This window comes from Tinamus guttatus, unplaced genomic scaffold (genome assembly GCF_059628265.1).
Source record: "Tinamus guttatus ecotype Peru unplaced genomic scaffold, ASM5962826v1 Tinamus_guttatus_pri_ptg000211l, whole genome shotgun sequence".
Classification (NCBI taxonomy): Eukaryota; Metazoa; Chordata; class Aves; order Tinamiformes; family Tinamidae; genus Tinamus; species Tinamus guttatus.
The window spans coordinates 7325270-7348882 of record NW_028288745.1 but is presented as its reverse complement, the minus strand read 5'-3'; the positions used below and the strand labels follow the sequence as shown (position 1 = coordinate 7348882).

Here is a 23613-nt window from a genome sequence, read left to right as displayed (position 1 = left end):
CTAATCTAAATTAAAAAAACAACTGGGATAAGGAAAATGATGACATTAATTACAACATTGCTGTTTTGATACCCACTTACCTATTTCAAAATAAAAATAAGTTCACCTAAAAAAAAAAAATCACCTAAAGTAGCACTTGCTACAGAAACTAGACCTAGCAGCAGAAGCAGAGACCTGGAAGAGGGTGGCTCATGGTGCTGCTCCCACAGCCCTGGGGGGTGGGGAGGAGGAGCTGGAAGGAAGCTCCAGGAAAAGTAACAGGATTACGAAGTGCTGGTCTGAGCCTTACCTCATCTTGGTAGCGCACTTGCCGCAGGGAGACGATGCTAGGGTGTTAGAGTAACTAATTGGAACAGAGTTGGTTAAAAAAATTTAATATTTCCAATGAAATCTATACATCTCAAAACAGGCAGCTATACATTAACATGAGTGATTACAATAAACAAATATACACATTGTGCACTGCAAGACAAGTCATTTACATACAGTCATTTGGTTGTACTTAAAGAGTTCATACATTTTCCCCTAGTTTGATATTAAGGGACTAGAAATATGGGAACAGTCTTTGAAAAACCTGTATTTTGATGTCAGAACTACTTGCATTCCTGATCGTCACTGGGACCCCAAGGGGCACAGACTGAAGTTGTAACATGGTTCCCCTATTTAGGATCCTTAGTGTAAACCTGCTTATCTGCAAGTATCACTGTACTTATTCAAATAACCTGTTTCCCAAATTAAGCAAATTTTCAGCATTAAAATGGGGAGAGGAAGGATTGCACATGTTCCAGAAACTGTTGGAAAAACTACTGCCTTCTCCCCTCCCTAAAATCAGTCAGGAGCCTTGCTCATCCACACTACGCTCCACAGCACATGTAGCTTTTATCTATTACTGAGCCACATGTGCCCCTTCCTACAATAAGTTGTCATATTTTTTTTTCCAGGAAGACCATAGGTTGGGTGATACCAAGTCAAAAACTCTGTGTAGGTCCCCTGACTAGCTGCAGAGATGGGGTTTTTTTTCTGTTTTGTTTTTTTATTTTATTTTTATTTTTCTGCTTTAACTTAAAAGTATCCTAATGTGTCATTCAAATCAGCCAAGATAACTTTCTCAAAGAAAACAGCTTTGATCTTTATTAAAAAAAAAAAAAAAAAAAAAAAAGTTCGGTCATATTCATACCTTACCTGTAGGTAGTTATTTAATAAATATCTTAGTTACAGGACATTCAAATATTCCCTGCGTGGATTAAGAGACCTCTTACTTTAAAATCACTGTCTACGATCCAGGAAAATACGCAGAGGCTGTTGTTACTGCAGGTTTTGCTGAGGGTTGTGCCTTTGTTGGTAAGTAGGCTTTCAAATACTCTGTCAGAGAGCAGAAATAGGGTACTGGTCATACAGCCATTGCTACGGCCCTCTAGGTAGGGGCCAACAAGCTTCTGTTCTGCTGTTTTCACACGTACCTGAGTTAAGCGCGTTTTGACTAAGCCCTCGTAAAGGAATGCTGTCTTCTTTTTTCTTGAAATACTTTGGTTCCAGCCCAAAACTATCACCACTGGAAATAAATAATAATTAAAAAAAAAAAAAACACAAAACTTAAATCTTGAGTTAGTTAGCAACGCATTGAGAAGTGCACATAAATTTTTTTAAATTTTTTTTTAATGTGAGTAAGAAGTCCAGCTATTGTGTTCCTGTGAATGTTCCCACGGAAGCCACCCTGAGTAGCCAGGAACAGTGTGGAACTCTGTGACTGGTCCCCCCTCGACAGCTGTACTTAGAGCATCAGAAGGGCCAAGCAGCTTCTGTTTCTCAGGACTCCTCCTGAAAAACATGTCCAGGGCTGCCCTAACACACATAAGCCAGGCTTAGTAAGGATGTGTGTAACACAGCGCTGGCCACATGCAGCTGACAGAACTAGCTGCTAGCGCCCTTTTTTGCTCAGTTCTAGCCAGGCATAGACAACACAGCTTTATGGAGAACGCATCATACAGCAAATACTCACTTCTCTTTATTTGCTGGGGCACCTGAGGCAGCAGTCACCATCTGACCATCTGCACAGCGATTCGTTTTAGAAAACTGCATGTTAAACTGCACCTGCAGAAAGATGAGAGCCACAGGGCAACAATGCCACAGTGCGCCCACGAGCGAGCAGTCAGCGTGTGGGTTTGCCAAGGGGCAAAAGGCCCCGTGCCCTGCACAGCATTCGTGTGCTGCAGAGCAGGCAGAAAAGCCCTTAAGAGGCATTTTCTCCTTGTCACCAGCTGGTCTGAGAGCTGGAGCCCAGCAGAAGGCTGTGCAGGCAGAAGGCAGTCCGAGAAGTCAAACATTAAACTTGGAAAGCTTTTGTGATCCCTTTTTAGCTAAACAAACAAGTCCTAGTGCTTGCCTTTGCTCCTGGACACTGTGGATTGGCAGTTTTCCTGCAAGCTGCTTCAGGAAAGTTCTGGAGCGCATACAACGGAGAAAGGGGGTTGAGACCTGAGCTCTGAAAGGCTGGTCGGTCAAGCTGCCAGACAAATGGAAATAAATCTTTAGAGAAGAGAGCAACAGCTTAAAACAACTTTCTGTAGCAATTCAAAATTCCAAAACAAGAATTATTTCATAAAAATAGGCTACAAGGGCCAAAGAACATCCTATAGTTTGCAGGAAATAATGACTACATAGTAACCATACGTTATTTTTACTTGCATCTTACCATGCCTTGAGGAGAAATACCAGTCCTAGCACCACCAAGGGGACTGCTAGAAGTCTCTGACTTCTTTGCCATCTGAATTTCATTCAGCTGTTTGTTTAGCCATGTGATTACTGCACAGGAGAGGGGGAAAAGACAACAAGCTCACTTTCCTACCTCTCACAAATTGGTTAAAATAGCAGGTAGCACTTCCTCAATAGAGTAACATTTGAGCCTGTTTTTCTTCCCCATAAGCTCCTGCGTCCCTAGAAGGGCTGCTCTCCTGCAAAGGCTCTTCCAAGCAGCTCACCAGCGCCCTGCTCTGCTCCCTCCTCCGCGAGCCAAGCTCTGCCAGAGGCAGCCAGATACCCCAGGCAGCCTGGAGCAGCCGCTGCAAGGGCTCGAGCTGCTGCTCAGCCGCTGCAGACAAACTTACCTGCCAAGCTGCCCATAACCACAGCTATTAAAAAATGCCTCCCATTATTGCTTAGAACTGTTACATTGTTCCACACAAGGAGAAAGAAGTGATGTAAAGACTTACCATTTTCATTAGTTTTCAATAACTGTTTGCTTTCCTCCAGTTTTTGTATTGCAGTTTCTAGCTGTTCTTGTAGCTTGCAAACCTGCAATGTTCCCATAATAATTTTAACACCATAAAGAATACCACTTATTAGAAACTGAAGCAAAATTATTGCATGAGTTATAAGGTCAGGAATCTGAAAATTTTTCATGGAACTTTATTTGCAGAAACTTGAATCCAGTTTATGCAGAAGTAGCATGATTCTTTTAAAATAAACCTGCCAGCAGGAGGTTAACCTTAACTTTTCCACAGATAAATAATAAAGCATCTTAATAGGGGAATATCTAAGGGCAGAAAGACAAGTTCACTCTGTTCCTGCTCTTTTGTTCTTCACCAACTTTCACCTGACTAAAGCACGTTGATTCATTTGCTATTTAGAAATTGCAATGCAATTTCATTTTTCTTCCATATGGATGGAGTTTTTAATTATTATTTTTATGTATTTATCTACAAATCAGCATATTATGGAAAAAAATTGATCATGTATTTAAGCAAATGTGTTAACCAGCATGACAGGAATCAGAAGAGAAAATAAGATATCTCCTGTATATAAAACATTTTAAAGCTCTTTAAAAAAAATCCACCCACTATACACAATAGTGGTTACAAGGCAGAGGGTCAGCCTCTCACAGTACCTCCTGCTCTTTCATTTGAAGAGATTGTCCAGTTTCCTGCAATTCTCTCTGCTGCTTTTGAAGTTTCTCTTCTTTTTCTGCCAACAACTTTTCTTGCTGAATTGTTACTGTATTTTTCAATTTCAGTTTACTCATTAGAGTTTTTAAATCTCCTTGTAATTTCTTGATAATTTCATTAGCCTATTAAAAAAAAATCAGATACTTTCAAAAAAAAAAAAAAAAGTAACACTTAAAGGAAGGCACTTCATAAGGGTAGGGAAAAGCTCAAACAAACCTTGAGAAGTTCAGCTGACAGTGACTTAATTGTTGCCTCAAGTTTTTCGATATGATTTTGTTTCTTTTCGGTACCCTCTTCCAATATCACCTTTAAAAGAAAGTAAAAGATTTCAGTGCTAACGACAGACTCACTAGACAATTTCTATTTTTAAGCAGAATCTTAGTAATTGCTTGAGCACTAATCCAGTATGTAAAATAAATTCATCTGTGTATCTCTATGATAAAGGGATTTTTTTTTTGATCACAAGATGTACTGAAGTTTACTGACATAACTTAAGGCATACTTTAGACACCAAAATTTAGCATCTTTAAGTGGCATCTGGAAAAGTGGCTACGTTCAGAAAATCTGGCCGTCTGTGGAGGCTGCAGTTAAGGTTCTACAGAGCTTTAGAGAAAATCATTTTGAAACTTAAAGGAACCTTTTGTTCTTGCGTTGCATCCAGTACTTCTTTTGTTCTAACAACCAGCTGATCCTTATCTTTGATCTCTTGTTCCAGAACAGCAACCCGTGTTTGTAACTGATTAATGAGCTTCTCTTTTTCATGACACTCGGCATCCAGAGTAGTGTTCTCCCGACGCAGTGACAGCACCTCCTGCTTTGCCCTCTGGCATTCCTAGAATGTTGGGAATAACTTTTCTTAAAAAAATAGAAGTTCGTAATTTAAACAGCTATAGAGAATTTGAACCGAAACAGTAAGCATGTTGTATTTTCAATTGACACATTATGCACAAGCAAGCAGTATCGCTCTAAAAGTAAGAAGTTTGCTTGTGAAAATTAACAAGCCATACATCATCTATTCCAGAGAGCTTTGCTTTTAGTTCTCTAACTGTGGAGTCTCCCTTGTATCTCCTTTCTGTTAGATCTTTATTGATGATCTCCAGTTCTGAGAGTCGGCTCTGTAACTGCTGAATACTCTTCTGATGCAAACTTTCTAGTTCCTTTTTCTGCTGTTCATGCTGTTGCTGGTACTGAGTTTGTACCTAGAATAAGAAACAAAGCAAACTAAGTAGTTGCTCAGTAAATCTGTAAATTCAACCAAGACACTACGGATACTGCTACGGATAAAGATACTGCTGAGTCTTCCAGTTATCCTACCTGGAGAGCTCTTTCCTTTTCATTCGTTAGTTCTTGGGCGTGTTTGTTTGTTAGTGTTGTGGTATATGTGGTCCATTCATTTTTCAGTTTGTCCAGTTCTTGGCTCTTTTCTGACAGGCTCTGTTTGATAAAGCATTAAGAGTCTTGAAGAACTCAGTTCCAATACTGACCAATTCTTTACATTTGCTTCTTAAAAGGACATGAGGCTATTACAAGCAGTTTGAACTCGATGCCGAACACTAAAATATATGTTCATTCTACAAACAGGAAAGTAAGACACCGAGAAGCTAAACAGCATCTTTCTAACATTCTGGATAAAACAATCTTCATTCCCAATTTTATCATCCTCCAATCATTACTTCATACTAGAAAACTGCCTGCCAGCAGTCCCCAGCATGGTATGGTCTGAAAGTTTTAAATACTGAGTGCTTTAGCAGAGGAAAAAAACCCAGCACCATCTTTCCTCTTTTAAAATTGTGATGCTGCACTCCAATTCAGCAAATACAGTCTAGCGGCTCCAACTGCATAGAAACTGCGAAAAATACGAGGTGTGTGTTAATGCAATAAGGGAACTTCCCTGTTTCACAGGGATCAAAAACCACCTGGCCTAGAGCTACCATCCTTTTAAAACACAAATGTGAAGCTACTGCTAGGCCCAATATGAAATCAAACAGTGGCCCAGTAACACAAAATCAAGACTTCTGATTTAGCTATTAAGACTTCCAAATTTTTTGCAAATAGAGGGATTTCCAGCCATTCACAGAGTGTGTAGAGAACATGTGTCTTTATATTGGCATTGATATACACACATATTTGTGTGTGTAAACATGCACACATGCACTGCTATATAAACTAAAGTATAGCTGCACATAAATCAACAGTATGAACTAAATGCTGTTCAGCTATAAGGTTCCTTTTTCTCAAGAAAAGGTAAAGTTTACATTACCTGCTGAGTGTAGCTCAACTGCCTGGTAAAATCCTCTTCAGTTTTTCTAAGCTTTTGTTCCAGCATCTCTTTGTCTTCCTATATAAAAATTGACATCAACATTTTAGCTTCCAAAATACAAGAGTATTTAACTTTGATTGCGCCAGCATATCTCGTCTGAGCAACCACATAACCACGATATTTAGAGCCAAACATATTTTTAGATAAACTTCATCTTGAACAAGATATAACTCATAAACTAAAAACCAAAAAAAAAAAAAAAAGGCATGCAAGCTAAGTATCTTAAATTAAACCCTTATCAAATTTCTATAAGGCATCAGGAGCTTATCATAAACAATTTCAAAGGGGTTGCATGAAGAAACATGTACAAAACTACTGTAAATTTATTGTGCTACAACAGCTTATCAGGTGGCTATAAAAACTGCAGCACAGGAAAGAGACAGGTCCCATTCTACTGATGAAATTGAAATACAGACAACAGCCAAAGGGTTTATCTAACAATTAGATCATTCATTTATTATTAAATAAAACCTGGCATGCCAGTGACTGCATCAACTTCACAGTTTTCATGCATTGTTTATAGAGACCAGTCTTTTGAAGGCCATAAGGCTTAGAATTCTATTTAGTCAGTTCAACACAACTGCAGAATTAAGAGCCAAAGTTCACAGTATTTCCCTTTTGCAGTTGGACTGACAGTCAGCACAAGGCTATGAAGCAAGAAATGGAGCCTTCAACAGCTGCCTGCTACATGAACTGCAGGTACGAAACACCTGATTTTCTGCCAGTTCAAATTATAGCATTTAGTTAAGTACATGAGTAGCATTTGCACTGCTAACATGACAGCAACAATTTAGTTTTATAACACATACCCAAATAACTGCATGCAGTGTCATGTGTGAACTAAAACAAAAAATAAACCAGTGTGATTCACAGTTTGGTGTATACTTCCAAAGCAATGAGACTGAAAACCTGCTTAAAGTCCTACAGTACAAAAGCCTAGCTGCAACTATGAGAAACCTCTGCTTTACCTTAAGGCTTTTCAAACAGCTGGCTAAAAACTTCTTTATTTCTGCATCATTTCCTGGTAGGAATTTGAGAGAGAGATGTGTAAGGTGTTTGAAAGGGTTTGTTTCCACCACATTTAAAAAGACAGGCGTGTGGTCCAAAAGAGATGCTGAAGAAACTAACTGCAGCAAAAACCTAGAAGAAAAACAAAAATAACTCACCACGTTCAGTACACATTTCTTTACTAAAACTGCAGATCCTACAAGTTATTTCAAATAAAATATATTCTTACATAATAAAGAGACTGTTCAGTTTTTGTCTGGAAAATATAAGAAATTTAATGCCTTTTTTGTAGCTGATACTACAAATAAGTATTGATTAAAATGCTTGCACTTTGTTACAAATGTATAAAATTAATCAGATGAGCTTTTGAAAATCCTATCTAATGAATAATTAATAATTTAAGAATCCAAAACCAAAGGCAGAATTCCTAACAAACTCACAAGGAAAGACTCAGGACTTTAATGTATCCCTTTACCAAGGGAAATTCACAGCACACAGTATGTGCTTTGGGAAGCGGCATAATTCCTAGACGTAGGTCACCTAGAAAGAACTCTCTCCGTGTTCACACACAGAAAATAACATACTAAAAGGCTACCCTGGCGGAGGGGAAAGGAGTAATTCTGAGCTTCTACATCAGGTAACAAAACAGATTTTGGCATACAATGGCATTTAAGGAAAAAAAAGAAAACCAAAACCCAACAACAACAAACACGCCACAAAATAGAAACAGTTTGTCAAGCTAGACAAAGTGACAGAGATAGCCCTTATCAGAACACCTTGTACCCTAGCTGCTCCTGTGAAAGATTTCCACCTTGGGCCTTCCAGCATCCAGCTGCTCCACTGAAACCCAAGCGCTGCAGCCTCACACGTCTGCCATTTACCTCCAGCTCCACTAAGGAAACCGCTACTAAACACCCATCCCTCTGCTCAGGTCTCATGAGACTTAGGCTTGGCCAGCAACACTCACTGATGGATTTTTAGATGCCCCCAGGATAATGTGAAGTTACCTTGTTCTACTGACTGTTCTTAGTCTTTGAGTGTTTGACATATGTATTTTAAGACCTTGAAACACACACAAATATATAGTAGCACGTTTATTACCTACCTTGGGATATCTTTGTTCTGTTCCTGAATACACTGATGAAGCAGATCTATAAATTTTTGCGGGAAAGAAGAAAAGTCTACCAAGAGACCCTGCTGGGATTTCAAGCTATGTAAAGAGATAGGAAACAAACATTAATATTACATGTAGGTGTTACTTATTTCCCATGAAATACTTTATTCACACTAGCAGAAAGAACCCTTTTGGACCATGCTATTAAAGTTTCCTAGCATGTTATTTACTGTTATTTTCAACCCTGAATAGAGAAGAAATGCAATCATGTCTTGGATAATAATCACCAGAGATTATTTTTAACTTAAAAAACTCTTGCAAGTGGGCTGCACCCAAAAAACTTTATTGTGGTAGAACAAATACATTCCTTTAAGAACGTACAGCACAGTACGGTGAGGCTATCAGGTAAGGATGCAGGGAAGGAGCAAAGGACAATGCTTTGCACGTTAGGGGAGATTCAGCAATTCAAAGACTTTATCTGCCTATTTGTCTATTTTGTGTATCTTCACTATAATGTATTAAACTCAAAGAAACTGATTTTCAACGGGCCAAGGACAGATCTTGAATAATGAAACACTTCTTTGGAACATGATTTAGAAGTGCTGTTTGGCATTTGCCTTTTGACCGTGACCACACGCTGATCACAAGTGGTTTTTTTTTTTTTTTTTTTTTTTTTTTTTAAAAACTCATGTTCAGTGCCCAAATTCAACGATCACATTCTGAGTAAATACAATAAGCTGAGACACAACATTCACAAATACATTATGACTTAATTTACCTCTGAAAATCTTCCTCAGATATGACAAGATTATAAAGGAAAAAAGGATCAGAATCATCAGTCAATCGGACAGCTAAATCCTGAAGAGAAAGATATTTCAGTATGGTTTTACATACTATAAGCCATTTAGAAAGAACATTTAAATATCAAAAATGAATACTGGAAACAGTATATTAAATATTTTTACTTTTTCATTTTTAACCAAGAATAAATAAGCTAAAGCGGTGACAATTAATTTAGAACTTCAGGGGAAAAAAATAAACATTTCACACAGTTCTATTTCTAAATATTACAGAGGGAAAACCAGCAAAACTATTTCTCATAAAAATGAACTAGGTGAAATACCTTTAGCTTTCAGTGGTAAAGTACAAATGAATGACAGATAACTAACTCACCTTTTTATGAACAGGATTAGAAATTGATAGTAGCTCAATATTCACTCGAACATTTAATCTCCTGTGTAGAAAAAAAGGCAACGTATTAACAACTCAAGAAAACATTCCTCAAGTAACATATATTTGTACTTTAAATAGTAAGGTTGACATTTCCATTGCTCTTATTTGTCACAAACTTCTGGAAAACTTCTGTTGAAATTTATTAACCAAAATCATCATTTTTACAGTGGGGTGCAGGACACTTGGGAGGAATATAGGAAGGTTGCCACAGGGTGCAGAGATGCAACAGGGAAGGCTAAGACGCATTTGGAATTAAATCTGGCAAGGGATGTCAAGGAGAACAAGAAGGGCTTCTTCAAATATCTCAGTGGCAAAGGAAGACTAGGGAAAGTGTGGGTCTGCTGCTGAATGGGGTGGGTGCCCTGGTTACAAAAGGTACAGATTTATTTTATGTCGCCTTTGCTTCAGTCCTTACTAAGGCAGCCCCCAGGAATTCCAGACCCTGGAGACAAGAGAGAAAGTGTGGAGAAAGGAAGACTTGTGCTTGATTGAGGAAGATTGCGTTAGAGATCATTTAGGCAACCCTGACACTCACAAACCCTCAGGTCCTGATGGGTTCTCAGGAGGGCTGAGGGAGCTGGCAGGTGTTACTGCTAACCCACTCTCCAACATCTTCGAAAGGTCATGGGAACCAGGAGCAGTGCCTGAGGACTGGAAGAGAGCCAATGTCACATCAGGCTTCAAAAAGAGCAAGGAGAAGGCCAGTAAGCCCCACCAGTCCAGCTGGAAGCCTGTAGCTAGCAGTACTCCCCAAGGATCAGGAGTGGGTCCAATCCTTCTCAATTTATTCATCACTGACCTGGATGAAGGGAAAGTACAAAAGGGACAGGCAGCTACTACAGAAAGTCCAGCATAGGGCTACAAAGGTGATCGGGAGGACAGACTGAGAGAGCTGGGCTTGTTTAGCCTGATGAAGAGAAGGCTGAGAAGACAGGGTGTCAAGGGGACGGGGCCAGCTTTTTTTCAGTGGTGCCAGAGATGGGAGAAGAGGCAATAGCCACACAATCACAGCTGAAAATTCCCGAATGAAAGCCACAAACCAAAGTACTGCCTGAATCTGAGGAAAAACCTACTCTGCAGGTAACGGTGCTCAGAATGCTGTTAAGTCTCCTTCTCTGGAGATATTCCAAACCCCCTGGACATGATCGTGTGCAACAAGCTTGGTGTAGGGGGGTTGGACTAGGTAATCTCCAGAACTGCCTTAATCATTCTGTGAAACTATCACACCAGTGCTTCTGTCCTGCTTCGGAGTTACAGGCACAGAAATTTGCAGGGAGAAGAAAAATGTAAAACACAATAAGGAGCCTTCAGCTGGCCCAGCCTGGAAACACCACAGGTGCATCACATCACTATGCACCAGCCTCCAGAAAGGGGAACACCTGGAGACCGACGCGATAATTAACACACGAGGCCGCTGCATCCCTTGCAGCCGCGGGAGGGGGCAGAGGCGCGGCAGGAGGCCGCGCCAGGGCGGCTGCGAGGCGGCGCCACCGCCTCCACGGGCAACCGCGGCACGCGCTGGCGCCGCGTGGGGACGGCGCCTCGCGGCCCCCGCAGCGGCAACGCCGGCCGCCTCGGCTCCGCGGCCCCCGGCCCCCCTAGACATCCTCCCCGTGCAGCCCCACGGCCGGAGCGGCGCAGATAGGCGGGAGGGGGGAAGAAGAGCCCGCCACGCCACTGCCCACTTCCCAAAGGAAAAGAAGCTCCCTCACAGCCAGAGAGGAGAGGGAGAAGGGAAGGAGCGCGCGCAGCCAGCCGCTCACCTCTCCTCACAGCCCTGGCCCCGCACTTGCACGCACAGCGGCCGGTTGAACAGGCTCTCCGCCGCCATCTTGCGCTTTGAGCTTGGCGCTCGGCTCCCGTGGAGGAGGAGCCTCAAGATGGAGGCCGCCCCGGCGGCCGCAGAGGCTGCTGGGGCGGCGATGGCGGCGCCGGAGCCGGGACGCTGCGCCTACTTCGTGCAGAGGAAGAAGCGGTTCTGCAAGATGGTGCCGGCCGCCGGGCGCCGCTTCTGCGGGGAGCACGGGCAGCTGGAGGTAGCGGGGGCTGGCGGAGCCGCGGCAGGGCAGGCGGGCGGCTCTGCGGAAGCGCTAATGCTCGTGCTTTAAAACCAGGGGGAAAGCGACAGGAAAAGGATCCCGTGTCCTCTCGATCCCAAGCAGTAAGTACGGTTAAATACTCGTTTTCTCTTTAATGGGCTTGTAAAAACCGTCACTCAGGTTTCTTCCCACTTGGCTTTCAGCACAGTGTATGAAGACCAGCTGCAAAAGCATTTAAAAAAGTGCAATGCAAGAGAGAAGCCAAAGCCGGTAAGCGAGGCTGGCACTGCTTTGCTGAAGGGTTTGACACGGGGTAAGTCCGGGTTGACACTGGGCTCGGCCTAATTCCTGGGTGTACAATCAGCCCTGTCAAACTGCCACAGCAGGCACTGCACCCAGGAAAGCAGAATCGGACCTTTCACCAGGAAAAGGGAATTCTATTTGGAGTTTCAGCTTCTGCAGTGAATTTTTACTGCCATTTACCTTGTGGTAAAAACACAGAAGAACATAAGTTTTTTCTTCATGAAAATTAACAGAATCAGATTTATTTTCTTTGTTTTCAAGGTCTACTTTGTGCAAGATATTAATGCAGGTTTAAAAGATGTGGCAGAAATACCAGAAATACAAGTGAGTGCATTTGTTCTAAGCTTGATCCCTGTGCAACTTGTTCAACTTGTTGCAGTTTATTATGTGGCCAAAAAAAAAAAAACAAACCTCTTCTATTTATTCTTTTTTTTTTTTTCCTTAAGCAAAGACCTATCTCTTCTCTGTCTAAAGAAGTGCTGGAAGACTTAATCATCAAGTTGAAAAAAGCAACCGATGGTGAGCTAACTTAATATGGAAAATAAGATGCTCTGAGTAGAGCTAATAAAATATTTCATTGTTTTTGCTATTAAATATTGAGGAGAAAAGGCTGATATATAGCTACATTTGGCACTTAATGCATCTGGAATAATCAGCATCAAGATGTAGGCAATCCTCACAGGTAAATTTTATTCAGAAGAGTGAAATAAACTGGACAAATGGTAAACCATTGGTGATTCATTCATTGAGCTTGTTTCCTGCCTTCTTTTCTTGTGTTGGTTTTCCACTCAAATATCACTAGAGATAACACTGCAGCTCTTCTATATACATCTGATAATAGATAAATGCTCCCAACAGTCTGTTTTGTTGGTGCCACAAATTAGGCTTATGTCTGAACACATACAAATCAAAAAACAAACAAACAAAAAACTCTTGAAACTGGAAACCTATACTGAAATTGTTGCGTTTGCATACAGGCTTGGAACTTCACCACCAGGAACAAATACTGTCTCATCAGGCTTTACAGGAAGCCTTAAATGACCCAAAGAATGGGGAATCTGCTTTCAAACACCTGAAACAACAGGTATCATCATCATCTTACTAATAGCTAGAGATATCTTTAAAAAACATAGACATACAGCAGTAAATTCAAACCGTTGACAGTGCATACTAGTCTCTTCAGATAGAGCATATGATATATGCTCTTCAAATAGCTCTTCAAATGCTAGCCAGTATGTAGAATATGTGAATAACTGCTTTGTTAGTATCCGTTAGTAATGAAAACTTATTATGATCCTCCAAAGCTTACAAACTGTGTGGGGGTATTTTGAGTTTTGTTTATATATTCTTATGTTGTTTTACAGTAAATTTGAGTTACAAAGGTAAAATATTGTATTTACTAAGAACTAACAGGAATTTATTTACTTTTTTCTGTAAGATACGAGACTAAACTTTCCTGTTGTGTAACAGATGCATAAAAAGAATTAGCTTGAATTTGCCGTCTTTTCATATTATATAGTAGGAATGCTAAGGTAGACAGATGGCATACTGTAGCAAAATTATATTTTTTCTTCCAAAACCTTCAAAAGAGGACTTTTCTGTACTCTTTCTTGTCCTCTTGTTTTCCTTTGTATTGCATTAAAAATGCATAACTGCAGCAGGCATAGACAGGGCTCTGAAGTGGGCAATGCTCCACAATGTCCAATGCAGTACATGGATTTTAGATAGCCACATTAAGAATCTGCAGTGAACAATATTGTAACTTGTACCCAATCCCCAAAAAGCATTCTACAAACTTTGAATGGAGTTCTGTGGAAAGTAGAAGAATGGCAGCATGAAGCTGATTAGCTAGAACTTCTAGTCCCTTTCCTCTGTACAGACAAGATCTTTCCCTTAACTCCTGTCACCTCTTTCATGGTGGTATCAAAAAATAAACTTGAGGATGCATTGTGCAGTTTGGGGAAATAATCATTTTTCTATAAGACATTACCATACATATTCTCTTGGTATATTCCCTTCATTCATAAATAATCATTTGAAGTTTATAGGCTTCTATTTTAGGCAACTTGGAAAAATTACATTTGCTTGGTCCAGGAAGGTGTTTTGTTGAGTTTGGAGCTGGTCGAGGAAAGCTGTCTCACTGGGTTGACATTGCCTTGCAAAATGCTGAAAATGTTCATTTTTTGCTTGTGGAAAGAGCAACCACAAGATTCAAGGTAAGCTCAAACACTGTCACACGCAATTTTTCAGAAATTTCAGCAGATTTTTTTTTTTTTTTTTTTTTTTTTTTTGCAACTGTCTATAGTGAAGCCAGGAGCACTTCATTTTTATCTTCAAAAAGAACAGATAATCTACCTTTGTCAAATAAAGCCTTTGAAACATTAAGAGTTTTGAAAGCATGATTGTCTACATTCTATTCTTTGCTAAAGTAACTTCATTAGGAAAGAAAAATCTTTGTGTCTAATGTTGAAGACATGCAAATGTGCATTTGAAAGGAACAAAGGCAAGTATTGATAACTGCAGCCAAGATGATTTTTCTTTTTTTTAGTGACCAGTGCTCCTTAATCACAGCTCTGTTTATGCAGGTGGATGGAAAACATAAGAGAAGAGATTCCATGTTTGAAAGGCTTCAAGTTGATATTCAGCACTTATGTTTAAGTAAGTTTGTTCTTGGCTTGCAAAATTCTGAGGTGTACAGGCTTAATTATGGCTTTTGAATATCACAGGCTAAGGTCCCTTTCCGTGTAGTATGCATAAATCTGTTTTTGAAGATAATTCTCAGTGGTTTTTATGGGGGGGGGGAGGGGGTGTTAATAGTGAGTTTCTATCTCTCTTAAACAGAATATTTACAAATTTTTGCTTGGATATGAATAAAAGTTCTGGGCTTCTTTATTTGCTTGCTTGTTTCAGATAAGGTGCCTATTTTAGAGAAAAAAAACCTACCCGTGGTAGGAATTGGGAAGCATTTGTGTGGTGCTGCCACAGGTATGAAATACATATGCATATGTATACAATTTTCTCCTTTGTGGGAAGGACATTCCCAACCATTATACAACCTGTATAAATAATGGCACAGTATTCATCACTAGAGTTTTTTTTTTTTTTTTTTTTTTTTTTTTTTTTTTTTTTTTTTTGCTTCCCAGATCTTGCTTTAAGGTGTTTGGTGGACAGTTATACAACTAGCAGTGATGCAGAAAATGAAGAGCCTGTACTAAAACGCTTTAAGAGTGATACAACAGAGGTGGCTTCCAACAGTTGTCCCGATAATGACAGGAATGAAGAGGGCACATTAGAAAACTCCAGAACTATAGCTGGAATCGTTATTGCACTGTGTTGCCATCACAGGTGTGACTGGACACATTATGTAGGCAAAGAGTTCTTTAAATCAGTAGGACTTGGTCCAGGGGAATTTCATTATTATCAAAGAATGAGTAGCTGGGCCACTTGTGGCATGCAAGAAAACATAACCAAATCCTCTCTGAATGATGAAGAGCATGGAGATCAAACTGACAACACAGAAGAACATGACCAAACATACAGTAAAACAGAGGATGGTTCTGACACTCTACAAGGGTATGTGTGTGTGGGGTTTTTTTTTTTTTTTTTCTCCTTCTCCAGAGCTCATATGCTAGGGAAAAAAAAAAAGGCAAAGTTATAGTGCTAGGTGAAGTAATTAGGGGTCCTCAAAATGACTCATTTTATAGAACCATTTATATGACTCATTTTATAGAAGCATATTTTAAAGTACAATGTTTCTATAAAAACATAATTGGAATGGACATGCATTTCAAAATATTTAGACAACCATGTTTGCTTAGGTTGAAATACACTTAAGGATTTGAGTCATTCTTCTAAACTTAGCTATTAAAGTTAATCAATAAAATCATTCCTCTAACACATGCTCTCCTTTCCCATTACCCCCTCCCCCTTTTTTTTTTAAACTAGGATACTTACTGTTGAAGAGAGAAAGGAGATAGGTTGTCTCTGTAAACGGTTGATTAACCATGGACGGATTGAGTACTTACAACAAAGAGGATATAAGGCTGCTCTACAGTATTATACAGAGTCTGCTGTGTCCTTGGAGAATGTACTGTTGACAGCTGTCCCAAGGCAGTCTTGGATATCAGAGCCAACTACATGACAGGAGTTCGGTTTGGAATTGGTAGAAAACTAACTGCAAGATTTACTAGATTATTAAAAACCTAGTCCCCCATTCCGTGCTTACAGAAAACCTGAACAAATCTTTCCTGAACCCAGGAAAAGGTTTTATGTTTCCCAGTTTTGCTGGGAATTGCAACTATGAAAACCCATTCACGTCAATGGGAAAATAAAATCACTTAGAATCACTTACAACACATTCCAAGTGTTGTAGAATCTTTGTTAGGAAAAAGTATATTTGATATTTTCTTCCAAATCACATTCTTTATTCATTAGAATTTATGGTAGGAGAGGGATCAGAAGTGCAACTTTCCAGATTTTCTGAAAAACAAATGGATTAAAAAAAGTTAAAATACTTAATGTGCTTCCAGTTTGAAGTTCAGGAAAGCTGTGTTTAGATTATTTAAATGTGCTTAGATACGTATTTCATAAGATCATGCCCATAAGGCAATCTGCTAAGGAAGAAAACTTAACTTTAGGAAAATGTATTTATTAAAAAGATTCTTCATGTTTCATTTTTAGTATGTATCCACTTTATACCTCCTTTCCTTGCTGTATTCTAGAGGGTTTAGAATCAATAAAAACATCATACCTGCTTTCTTGAGTGACTCCTGAATGTACAAGTGCATGAATTCAATGCCATACATTTCCCGTTCCTCTTCCTCCTCTGTGTCCTCACATGGAGGAAGTGTTACATCCAGCTCCAGGGGGTTATCTCTGAAGTTGACAAATCTGATAGTTGATCGGAGAAAGTTAGTCTTGCACTTCTGCGTTTTTTGCATTTTGTTCACTTTTGAAACTGAATTAAGATTTATCAAATAGCATTTTGAGTAAAATAACTTCAATTTTAAGGCTAGTTTTTCTGATGCAATCTTAGCTGCTTTGTTTAAAAACACCAGTTTATTAGGACTATTAAGTAAACAAAGCTAAGATGACTTCTTCAAATAATAGTAACTGATGCATGGGGGCAAACCCTTGCAGACCTCAAATTTTTCTCCAGGTTCTCATCCCCATGCCAGCCTTGCTGAGCTTCCACCACAAGCCAAGTGGTTCAGACCCAGATTGCAAATGCTTGTGTGTGTCCATCTCTGCGAGACAGGAGCCAGCCCTGTCTGCCTCTGCCTTTGGACCATCTCCTTCCACTATTCCACACACACTGGGGCCTGGCTGCACCCCTCATGCCCTCTTCTACAGAGGGCCCAAGATAATGTTTTTGGCCCTTTTCTACTTTTCCAATTAAGCTTCAGGGGCATGACCCTACTTCAGGAAAATAAAACCCTACCCGTGCTAAATTTCAGGACAGTTTCCTGAGGACATTTGAGACTGAATTTGTGAAACAACTGATTTGAATAGAGCTGTACTATCTGTACCACCTTTTCTATCTCCACTTCCTTAGGTACTACTCTGTGACATTACAACTCAAGTGAGACTTCAAAACTTAACTTCTTTTACTTGCATTTGGATTTCTGTTGTTTGTTCTTACCTCAGATTTGTCATATGCTTCATACAAGCAGGAATATCCTTAAGTCTGTTGCTGCTGAGAACAAGGGTACTCAGTTTTTTCATATTACCAATGGTTTCTGGCAAAGTATTTATCTCATTCCTTTGCAGCCATAAAGTATGGAGATTTTCCATTCTGTAATAGGTATTTCCACAATCAATATAGATTTAGAAAATTAATCTCACCAAGCATTGATATAGTAACTGATTAATTTTAACTGTCACATAACAGTCTCAAAAAGTATACCAACATTTCAGGAAAAAAAGATATATCCCTAATAAAGATGTAATTTACTTGCTTAAAATTTCTATAACAAAAGCATTTAACTTGATAATCAATAGTGAAATGATCACTTATGTATTGAATGGATCATTCCATCTTATCAGAAATACCATATTACAGCTGAGTTTCTTACTTGTCAACTGTGTCAGGAAGCTTCTGGAGTTTATTTCCCCCCATATCTAACCATTCTAGACATGGCATATTGAGAAGAGCTGAGGGGATGGTAGTAAATTGATTCATGCACAGGTCCACATGTGAAAGTTTCTTTAAATCACCGAGCTGAAAAGAGAGGAAGATTTAATGTAGGTTTGTTTAAGTGGTCCATTACTGCTGTGATTTACTGAAAGACACAATTTAAAAGCATTAAAAACAAACAAAAAACCTTCTGGAGATTGTAACTGAATGGTTCCTGAGTTATATTTGCTGATGTTTTCTAACAATAACAGTACTCACCTGGTAAAGTAGGTTTCAAATTGCTCAGAAAGAAGAACTTTATCTCCTACCTGGCATGAGTTCATTAACTGATGGGAAGCTGAAATTTATGACTACAATGTAGGTATACCCCAAACCCTGAGAAGAAAATGAATATAAAGAAACTCCTCAGTGTTTCCTACACTTTCAGTAATTCTCCATTCAAGTTTTATGAATCAAGCATTTAGTTTTGTTGTGGATCAAATGGCATGGACCATGTGGACTATGAACTTTTAGAGCGAGCCTAGATGTTTTAGTGTTATGATTATGACAAGACATTCTAAAAATTAAGATCACATGATTCAGTACTGCAACACTTCAGTCTTTGGTGAATCATTCTTATACTGCTGAAGTGATGCAATGATGCTTTACTGCAAATCTGGTCCAACCATCTAAGCACTGAATATCACTCAAGTACGTATAATTAAGGCTAAATTAAAACTATATAGCTCAGGTATTCACATCACCACGATCTTCACTAGGACAGAGGCAAGTATTTGCTGCCATTTTCAAAGTTATTGCTCTACATCATATCCTGAAAACTATGCACATGGATTTAGTGAATACTAGATTCGGATTAATAGTATATAATTTTCATTTGAAGATTTGTTGGTAGGTTTTACTGCTTAGACCCAACATTGTGGATCATTGACTGCTATCAACCATTATTACCACTGTTTTTAAAATAAATTGAGATGAGTAAATGACTTTATCTATTTGGTGTCTCTGTATCTATGATGTAGAGCTTCTTCACATCTACGTCAGACCAAATTAAAGTTCAATAGCAGGTGAGCAAGGGTTTTTACTCTTTCTTGTTTTCAACATCTTTTCAGAAATCTTCTCAGAAAAGAGCTAGATCAACTTTTTGTGAATTTACTTACACAAACTTTTTTCATAACTAGCAGCCCTGGTAGACACCTATAACTGTTTGATGGCAGAATGAATTTGTATTCTCAACTTTAAAGAGGACTTCTCTGTCCTAAAGGGTCACATCCCCAATGGGGTAAATCACCCAAGACCTTCAGCCTCAACAAATGACCAAGCATATCACTGTCCTTGATATGCTCTACCAAGCCATTTATCTAGTCAAAATATAGATTGGCTCCTCTAAATATATAGGTATATGTATGTCCTAGTCATGTGGCTTCAGTTTGTTTATTTATGTAAATATTGGTCATATATGTGTTTCTGTGGCGTAGTTGTGAAATTAGGGAATTAAAGTAAATCTGCAAACATGGAGTACAACTTTTAATACAAATCCTTTTTGGATGAATTCAAAATGCATATTTAAAAACAACCCTGTCTTTCCCAAACCTGCAGAGGAAGATCACAGATATTCCTGTTAACAGCCAGTTCCAATCTTTCCAGACTGATGCAGTTACTTATTTCCTTAGGAACAGACTTAATTCTATTGTAACTGAGAAGCAGCTCTTGGAGGCTAGTCAGCTGGCCTGCAGAGAGCACAAATCAGAAAGAATGAACCTGAATATTTATTATATCTGAAATAAAAGATCAATTGTTTTGTGTTATTTTAGAGTCCATTATACAAGTGCTCACTGAAGAAAAGATGCACTGAAATTTGTGGTAGATCTTGGGAACTTTTTCGTACTGAACAACACTCCACCAGACTACTACAGGAAGAGTTACAAGTGTAGACAACTCACACTGGGGGTTCAGAGTATGTTTTAGTATCATTTTCTTAAATGGGCTCTCTTCTGTCTAGCATCTGATGTGTTTACAAACTTTCTTCTCATGGGTCTCCTCCATCTGGCCATCTGTGTTTTCATATTTTTAGGAATGCAATGTCTTTGATATAGCTATCTCACTGTCAAATTTGCATAATCTGTTTTTTAACTTCACAGTAAGATGGTTAGAGAAAAAAAGTGCACAAAAAAAGTCATGTCTGCATAAGCTTGATTTTTTTAGAAAAGCAGCTTAAAATAAAAGAAAGCACAGCTCACCAATTTCTTTAGGTATACTTTCGATTGAATTCCGCGAGAGATCTAGAACAACAAGATTGTGAAATCTTCCAATGAACTGAGGTATTGTCTGCAAACTATTTCTGTGGAGTTGCCATTCCTGGAGATGAATTAGTTTCAGCAAGCATGAAGGTAGTGTCTAAGCCAAGAAATATGAATCAGAAGAAATTTGTCTTAGTATGTAATATGAACAGGCTTTAAGTTGGATTTTTGTTTTAAAACATTAATACTTAGTATTGTACTAAAAATAATAAATCCTTACTTCTTCTCAAGCCATACGGTAACATTCTAAAAAGTGCTTCATCAGTGTGGGTCATTCTCATCACACATTTAAGCAAACCACTATTTGCTTGCAGGATTTAGATATCTGCAATACTGTTATAATTTGAAAAACCTCAGCCTTCTTGCCCACCACTTTTTTTTATTATTATTTATTTTACACAAAACCAGCTCTAAATAGCCTTTTGCTCTTAACAGTGAATTAAATGATATTTCCATTCTCTTAAGGAATACAATGAGCATTTGAGAGCAGAAAGATGGAAAAACTAAAGTGCTCGTATGGAATTAGTTCTTAATAGTGAACAGAGCTTCTGTACCCTGGCCTAGAGTCATCACAGTATGGCAGGATGGGGCTATCACTCTTTCACTGGTCTCAATGTGACTTCATTCTCTTCACTGCATAGGTCCTGGCCTCTTTATTTTCGTGTTGATGAAGCTACCAGGTGTGTAGCTCAAAAGAAATTTTAGATTCCTCTCTGTTGCTGAATCTACAGTTACCCATTCTTCCCTATGCATCAGAAACGATTATAGTATTCTGGAAATCTACTGGTTAATTTTCATTTTTAGAAAGAGAAAATAACAAAGATATCTTTTCATGCATCTTACCACAGAGGTTTTTCACACTGAAATACTCCAGTAGTTCTGTTGTGTTAATTAAATTAATACTTACTTACTTAAACTCATACTTTAAAATGTAATTAAGTTCTAACAAAGAAAAGTCTTTTGGTCTATATATTTGTAAAGCAATACTTAATATTTGAGAATAAAGATGAGTTTGCTTTTACACTGTCACAGCAACAATACAGCAACAGTGCATCTCTCAGTTGTACTGTGAGCAAGGTACAGATTAAAAACAGTGTAACTGTGATTATAAAAATATAAATAGCATATTTTTTAATGCATCAAATTTTCAACCCAAGCAACATTCCTTCCCATTACCATTACCTTCCATTCTTCTTCCTCTATCCTTAAAATTGCTCTCCCATCTTCATTAATAACTTTTTCTTTAAGCTTTGCTAAAGTGGCTCTCTCTTCCCAGACAAGCATTAGTCTACAAAGGAAAGCAGATTTGTCAGTGGAGCAACTATGAATACAGTCAATAATTACCATCCAATACTTTCTGGAACAACAAAGAAACAATAACCTTCACAGATGTCAAAGCAAGCATTTACTTATCTGTGTGCTAGATATACTACTAACTGAAGGAAGGCCAGGATATAAGATAGCATGTGGCTGAAGTAATTCAAAGGAATTCTAATATTTTTCAGCTCAGCATAACTGTTCTTCACATTTCACAAAATACCTGACCAAAAAGAAGACCCACTAAGGCCTCCATTGAGAGAGAAAAAAAAAAAATTCATTCTTCTCTAGTTAGGGTCCTTACATTAAAGAGAAATTTTACAATATATATTTTTTTAACTAGGTTCATCAGTGAATACATTGAACATTCAGTGGAGAGTATTTCAAATAATCACTTGCAATTTGCAGACTATAAAGACTAATGATTTTTTATTTAAATTATTGTAGCTGCATTAAGATAAGCTACTGTTCCTTAGTATATACCCTAGTGGATTTAGTACATATATATTTTTTTTCTTTTATGACAGAACACAGTTCTTTGTTAGATCTGAACATAGCTTTTCACCAGTGGGAATTCTGCTGGCATAAGGATTACAAAATTAGATCCTCCAGGAGTTTGAAAATGTCAGTTATATGCTTCTATAATGTAACAAAGTTTTTCACATACTAAGGATTTCCAGTTTACCTACCTTCCTGCAGACCTCTCTCTGAATTCCTTTTCTTTACGTAATTCATCATTTATTTTCTGTATTCTCACTTCCCAAAGTGTCTTCACAGAAGAGAATGATCCAACACAAACAGCAGTTTCAGTCATGATTCTTACATGTTCTCATTCAGCCTCAGGGTCTGATTATGAGCTTTGGGACCACTGTGGAGGTGCATGTATCAGCTACCAGATGGGAACAGTGATACGAAAATCAAATAGCTGCCATTCCTTCTTGATTACATTCCCACTTGATTATATTATTAAATATAGCTAATGTACAGAGCTGACAGTTTCACCAACCGCTTTCTCTTTACAAAATAGATAAGTGCATCTAGTTAAATTTTCTCATAATAAAATAATAGTGTTTAATTAGTTTTAAAAGTCAATTTTCCATAAAATGATTAAACAATTAGAGAATTTATCACCATGGGAGATCACTAAACCAACTTATTAGTATCATCCAAAGATGTTTAAGTAATAATATAAACAATGGCATAAAATAAATTAGAAAGCATAAGGAAAGGAAACTTTCAGTTTATACTGGAGATAAGTTACCATATTTTAATTACATTAATTTCCTTTATAGAAGTCTGTCTTTTAGGGCTATTTTCCCACCATATATATGCTATTAAACTTTCAAGGGCAACGGATAAAGAAACAAGGCATTTAAATAGCTTGATGAACAATTCTGTTCAAACTGGTAAGCATTCTATTTTATGTTTATCACTTCTCCTGCTGAGGTGGTAATCTGCAAAGTCTGATTTTATTGAATCACTTAAGTAAAAAAATATAAGCAAGCAAATAATAAGAAATCTATATTGTAAGGATTGCTTACTATTATAAAGATGTCATAAAATCAAATTACAGTGCTCGACTAGAGAAGTATCTAGTCCAATACTTTGATATCAATGGTTCTTAATTGTTCTCTTTGTTAAGAGAAAGTGGCAGCACTTGACAGGTGACACAAACAGCATCTATACCGTGGCACAATGCACTCTGGCATTTACATTCCTAAAAAGGGATCCATTTTTTTTCCTGTAAAGAATGATCACATGCTCTTTCCTGCCCCTACTTAAATGCAATCACATTTATATGCTGTTATCTGAGGGATTCATTTCTCCTTCAGCACTCATCCTTTCCCATTCCTCATTCCAATATGCAGCAGTAATGACTAAAGCAGTGTGAAGCTTTTTGCTCTG

General features: G+C 38.4%; 3 protein-coding genes and 1 long non-coding RNA gene across 6 annotated transcripts; 1 reads left to right on the top strand and 3 right to left on the bottom strand.

Annotated features, from left to right (window-relative positions):
* Positions 1–631: 631 nt before the first annotated feature.
* On the bottom strand, positions 632–11467 carry SASS6 (SAS-6 centriolar assembly protein). Its single transcript, XM_010213723.2, has 18 exons — positions 11380–11467; positions 9557–9617; positions 9162–9241; positions 8375–8479; positions 7230–7401; positions 6202–6279; positions 5256–5375; positions 4949–5140; positions 4579–4773; positions 4158–4247; positions 3884–4063; positions 3210–3291; positions 2693–2802; positions 2384–2503; positions 2000–2091; positions 1461–1552; positions 1253–1362; positions 632–722 (listed from the first exon to the last, which is right to left on the bottom strand). Exons 1-17 carry the CDS (start codon positions 11445–11447, stop codon positions 1274–1276), a joined length of 1926 nt encoding a protein of 641 aa, XP_010212025.2. The 5' UTR covers positions 11448–11467; the 3' UTR covers positions 632–722; positions 1253–1273.
* Positions 11468–11487: 20 nt separating this feature from the next.
* On the top strand, positions 11488–16228 carry TRMT13 (tRNA methyltransferase 13). The gene is made up of 11 exons (XM_010213724.2): positions 11488–11652; positions 11731–11777; positions 11859–11925; positions 12220–12282; positions 12405–12477; positions 12936–13042; positions 14007–14174; positions 14544–14616; positions 14869–14943; positions 15102–15531; positions 15904–16228. The coding sequence occupies exons 1-11, from the start codon at positions 11497–11499 to the stop codon at positions 16097–16099; spliced, it is 1455 nt and encodes a 484-aa protein (XP_010212026.2). The 5' UTR covers positions 11488–11496; the 3' UTR covers positions 16100–16228.
* Positions 13914–16028, bottom strand: LOC148594736 (uncharacterized). The gene is made up of 2 exons (XR_015913341.1): positions 15913–16028; positions 13914–14144 (listed from the first exon to the last, which is right to left on the bottom strand). It is a non-coding gene; the product is annotated as an uncharacterized LOC148594736 (long non-coding RNA).
* Positions 16229–16359: 131 nt separating the features above from the next.
* LRRC39 (leucine rich repeat containing 39) lies at positions 16360–22720 on the bottom strand. 3 transcript variants are annotated; one of them, XM_088524494.1, is made up of 8 exons: positions 22466–22720; positions 21574–21679; positions 20332–20488; positions 19685–19821; positions 18033–18178; positions 17600–17752; positions 16709–16848; positions 16360–16437 (listed from the first exon to the last, which is right to left on the bottom strand). In XM_088524494.1, exons 2-8 carry the CDS (start codon positions 21673–21675, stop codon positions 16382–16384), a joined length of 891 nt encoding a protein of 296 aa, XP_088380620.1. In that variant the 5' UTR covers positions 21676–21679; positions 22466–22720; the 3' UTR covers positions 16360–16381. The 3 variants fall into 3 exon arrangements, with proteins under 3 accessions (XP_088380620.1, XP_010212027.2, XP_088380621.1); XM_010213725.2 differs by having other exon boundaries at positions 22398–22719; XM_088524495.1 differs by lacking the exon at positions 16360–16437 and having other exon boundaries at positions 16768–16906; positions 22398–22597.
* Positions 22721–23613: the final 893 nt, after the last annotated feature.

Coding starts and splice junctions, on each gene's coding strand:
- SASS6 (XM_010213723.2), bottom strand. CDS start 11,447: ATGGCGGCGGAGAGCCTGTTCAACCGGCCGCTGTGCGTGCAAGTGCGG. Junction 5,376..6,201: donor AGTTGAGCTACACTCAGCAG/GTAATGTAAACT, acceptor TTTATCAAACAG/AGCCTGTCAGAAAAGAGCCA. Junction 1,553..1,999: donor GCCCCAGCAAATAAAGAGAA/GTGAGTATTTGC, acceptor ATTTATTTCCAG/TGGTGATAGTTTTGGGCTGG.
- TRMT13 (XM_010213724.2), top strand. CDS start 11,497: ATGGAGGCCGCCCCGGCGGCCGCAGAGGCTGCTGGGGCGGCGATGGCG. Junction 12,283..12,404: donor CAGAAATACCAGAAATACAA/GTGAGTGCATTT, acceptor TTTTTCCTTAAG/CAAAGACCTATCTCTTCTCT. Junction 12,478..12,935: donor GTTGAAAAAAGCAACCGATG/GTGAGCTAACTT, acceptor GTTTGCATACAG/GCTTGGAACTTCACCACCAG.
- LRRC39 (XM_010213725.2), bottom strand. CDS start 22,522: ATGACTGAAACTGCTGTTTGTGTTGGATCATTCTCTTCTGTGAAGACA. Junction 21,680..22,397: donor AGAGAGAGGTCTGCAGGAAG/GTAGGTAAACTG, acceptor TTTCCTTTGTAG/ACTAATGCTTGTCTGGGAAG. Junction 17,753..18,032: donor CTTCCTGACACAGTTGACAA/GTAAGAAACTCA, acceptor TACCTATTACAG/AATGGAAAATCTCCATACTT.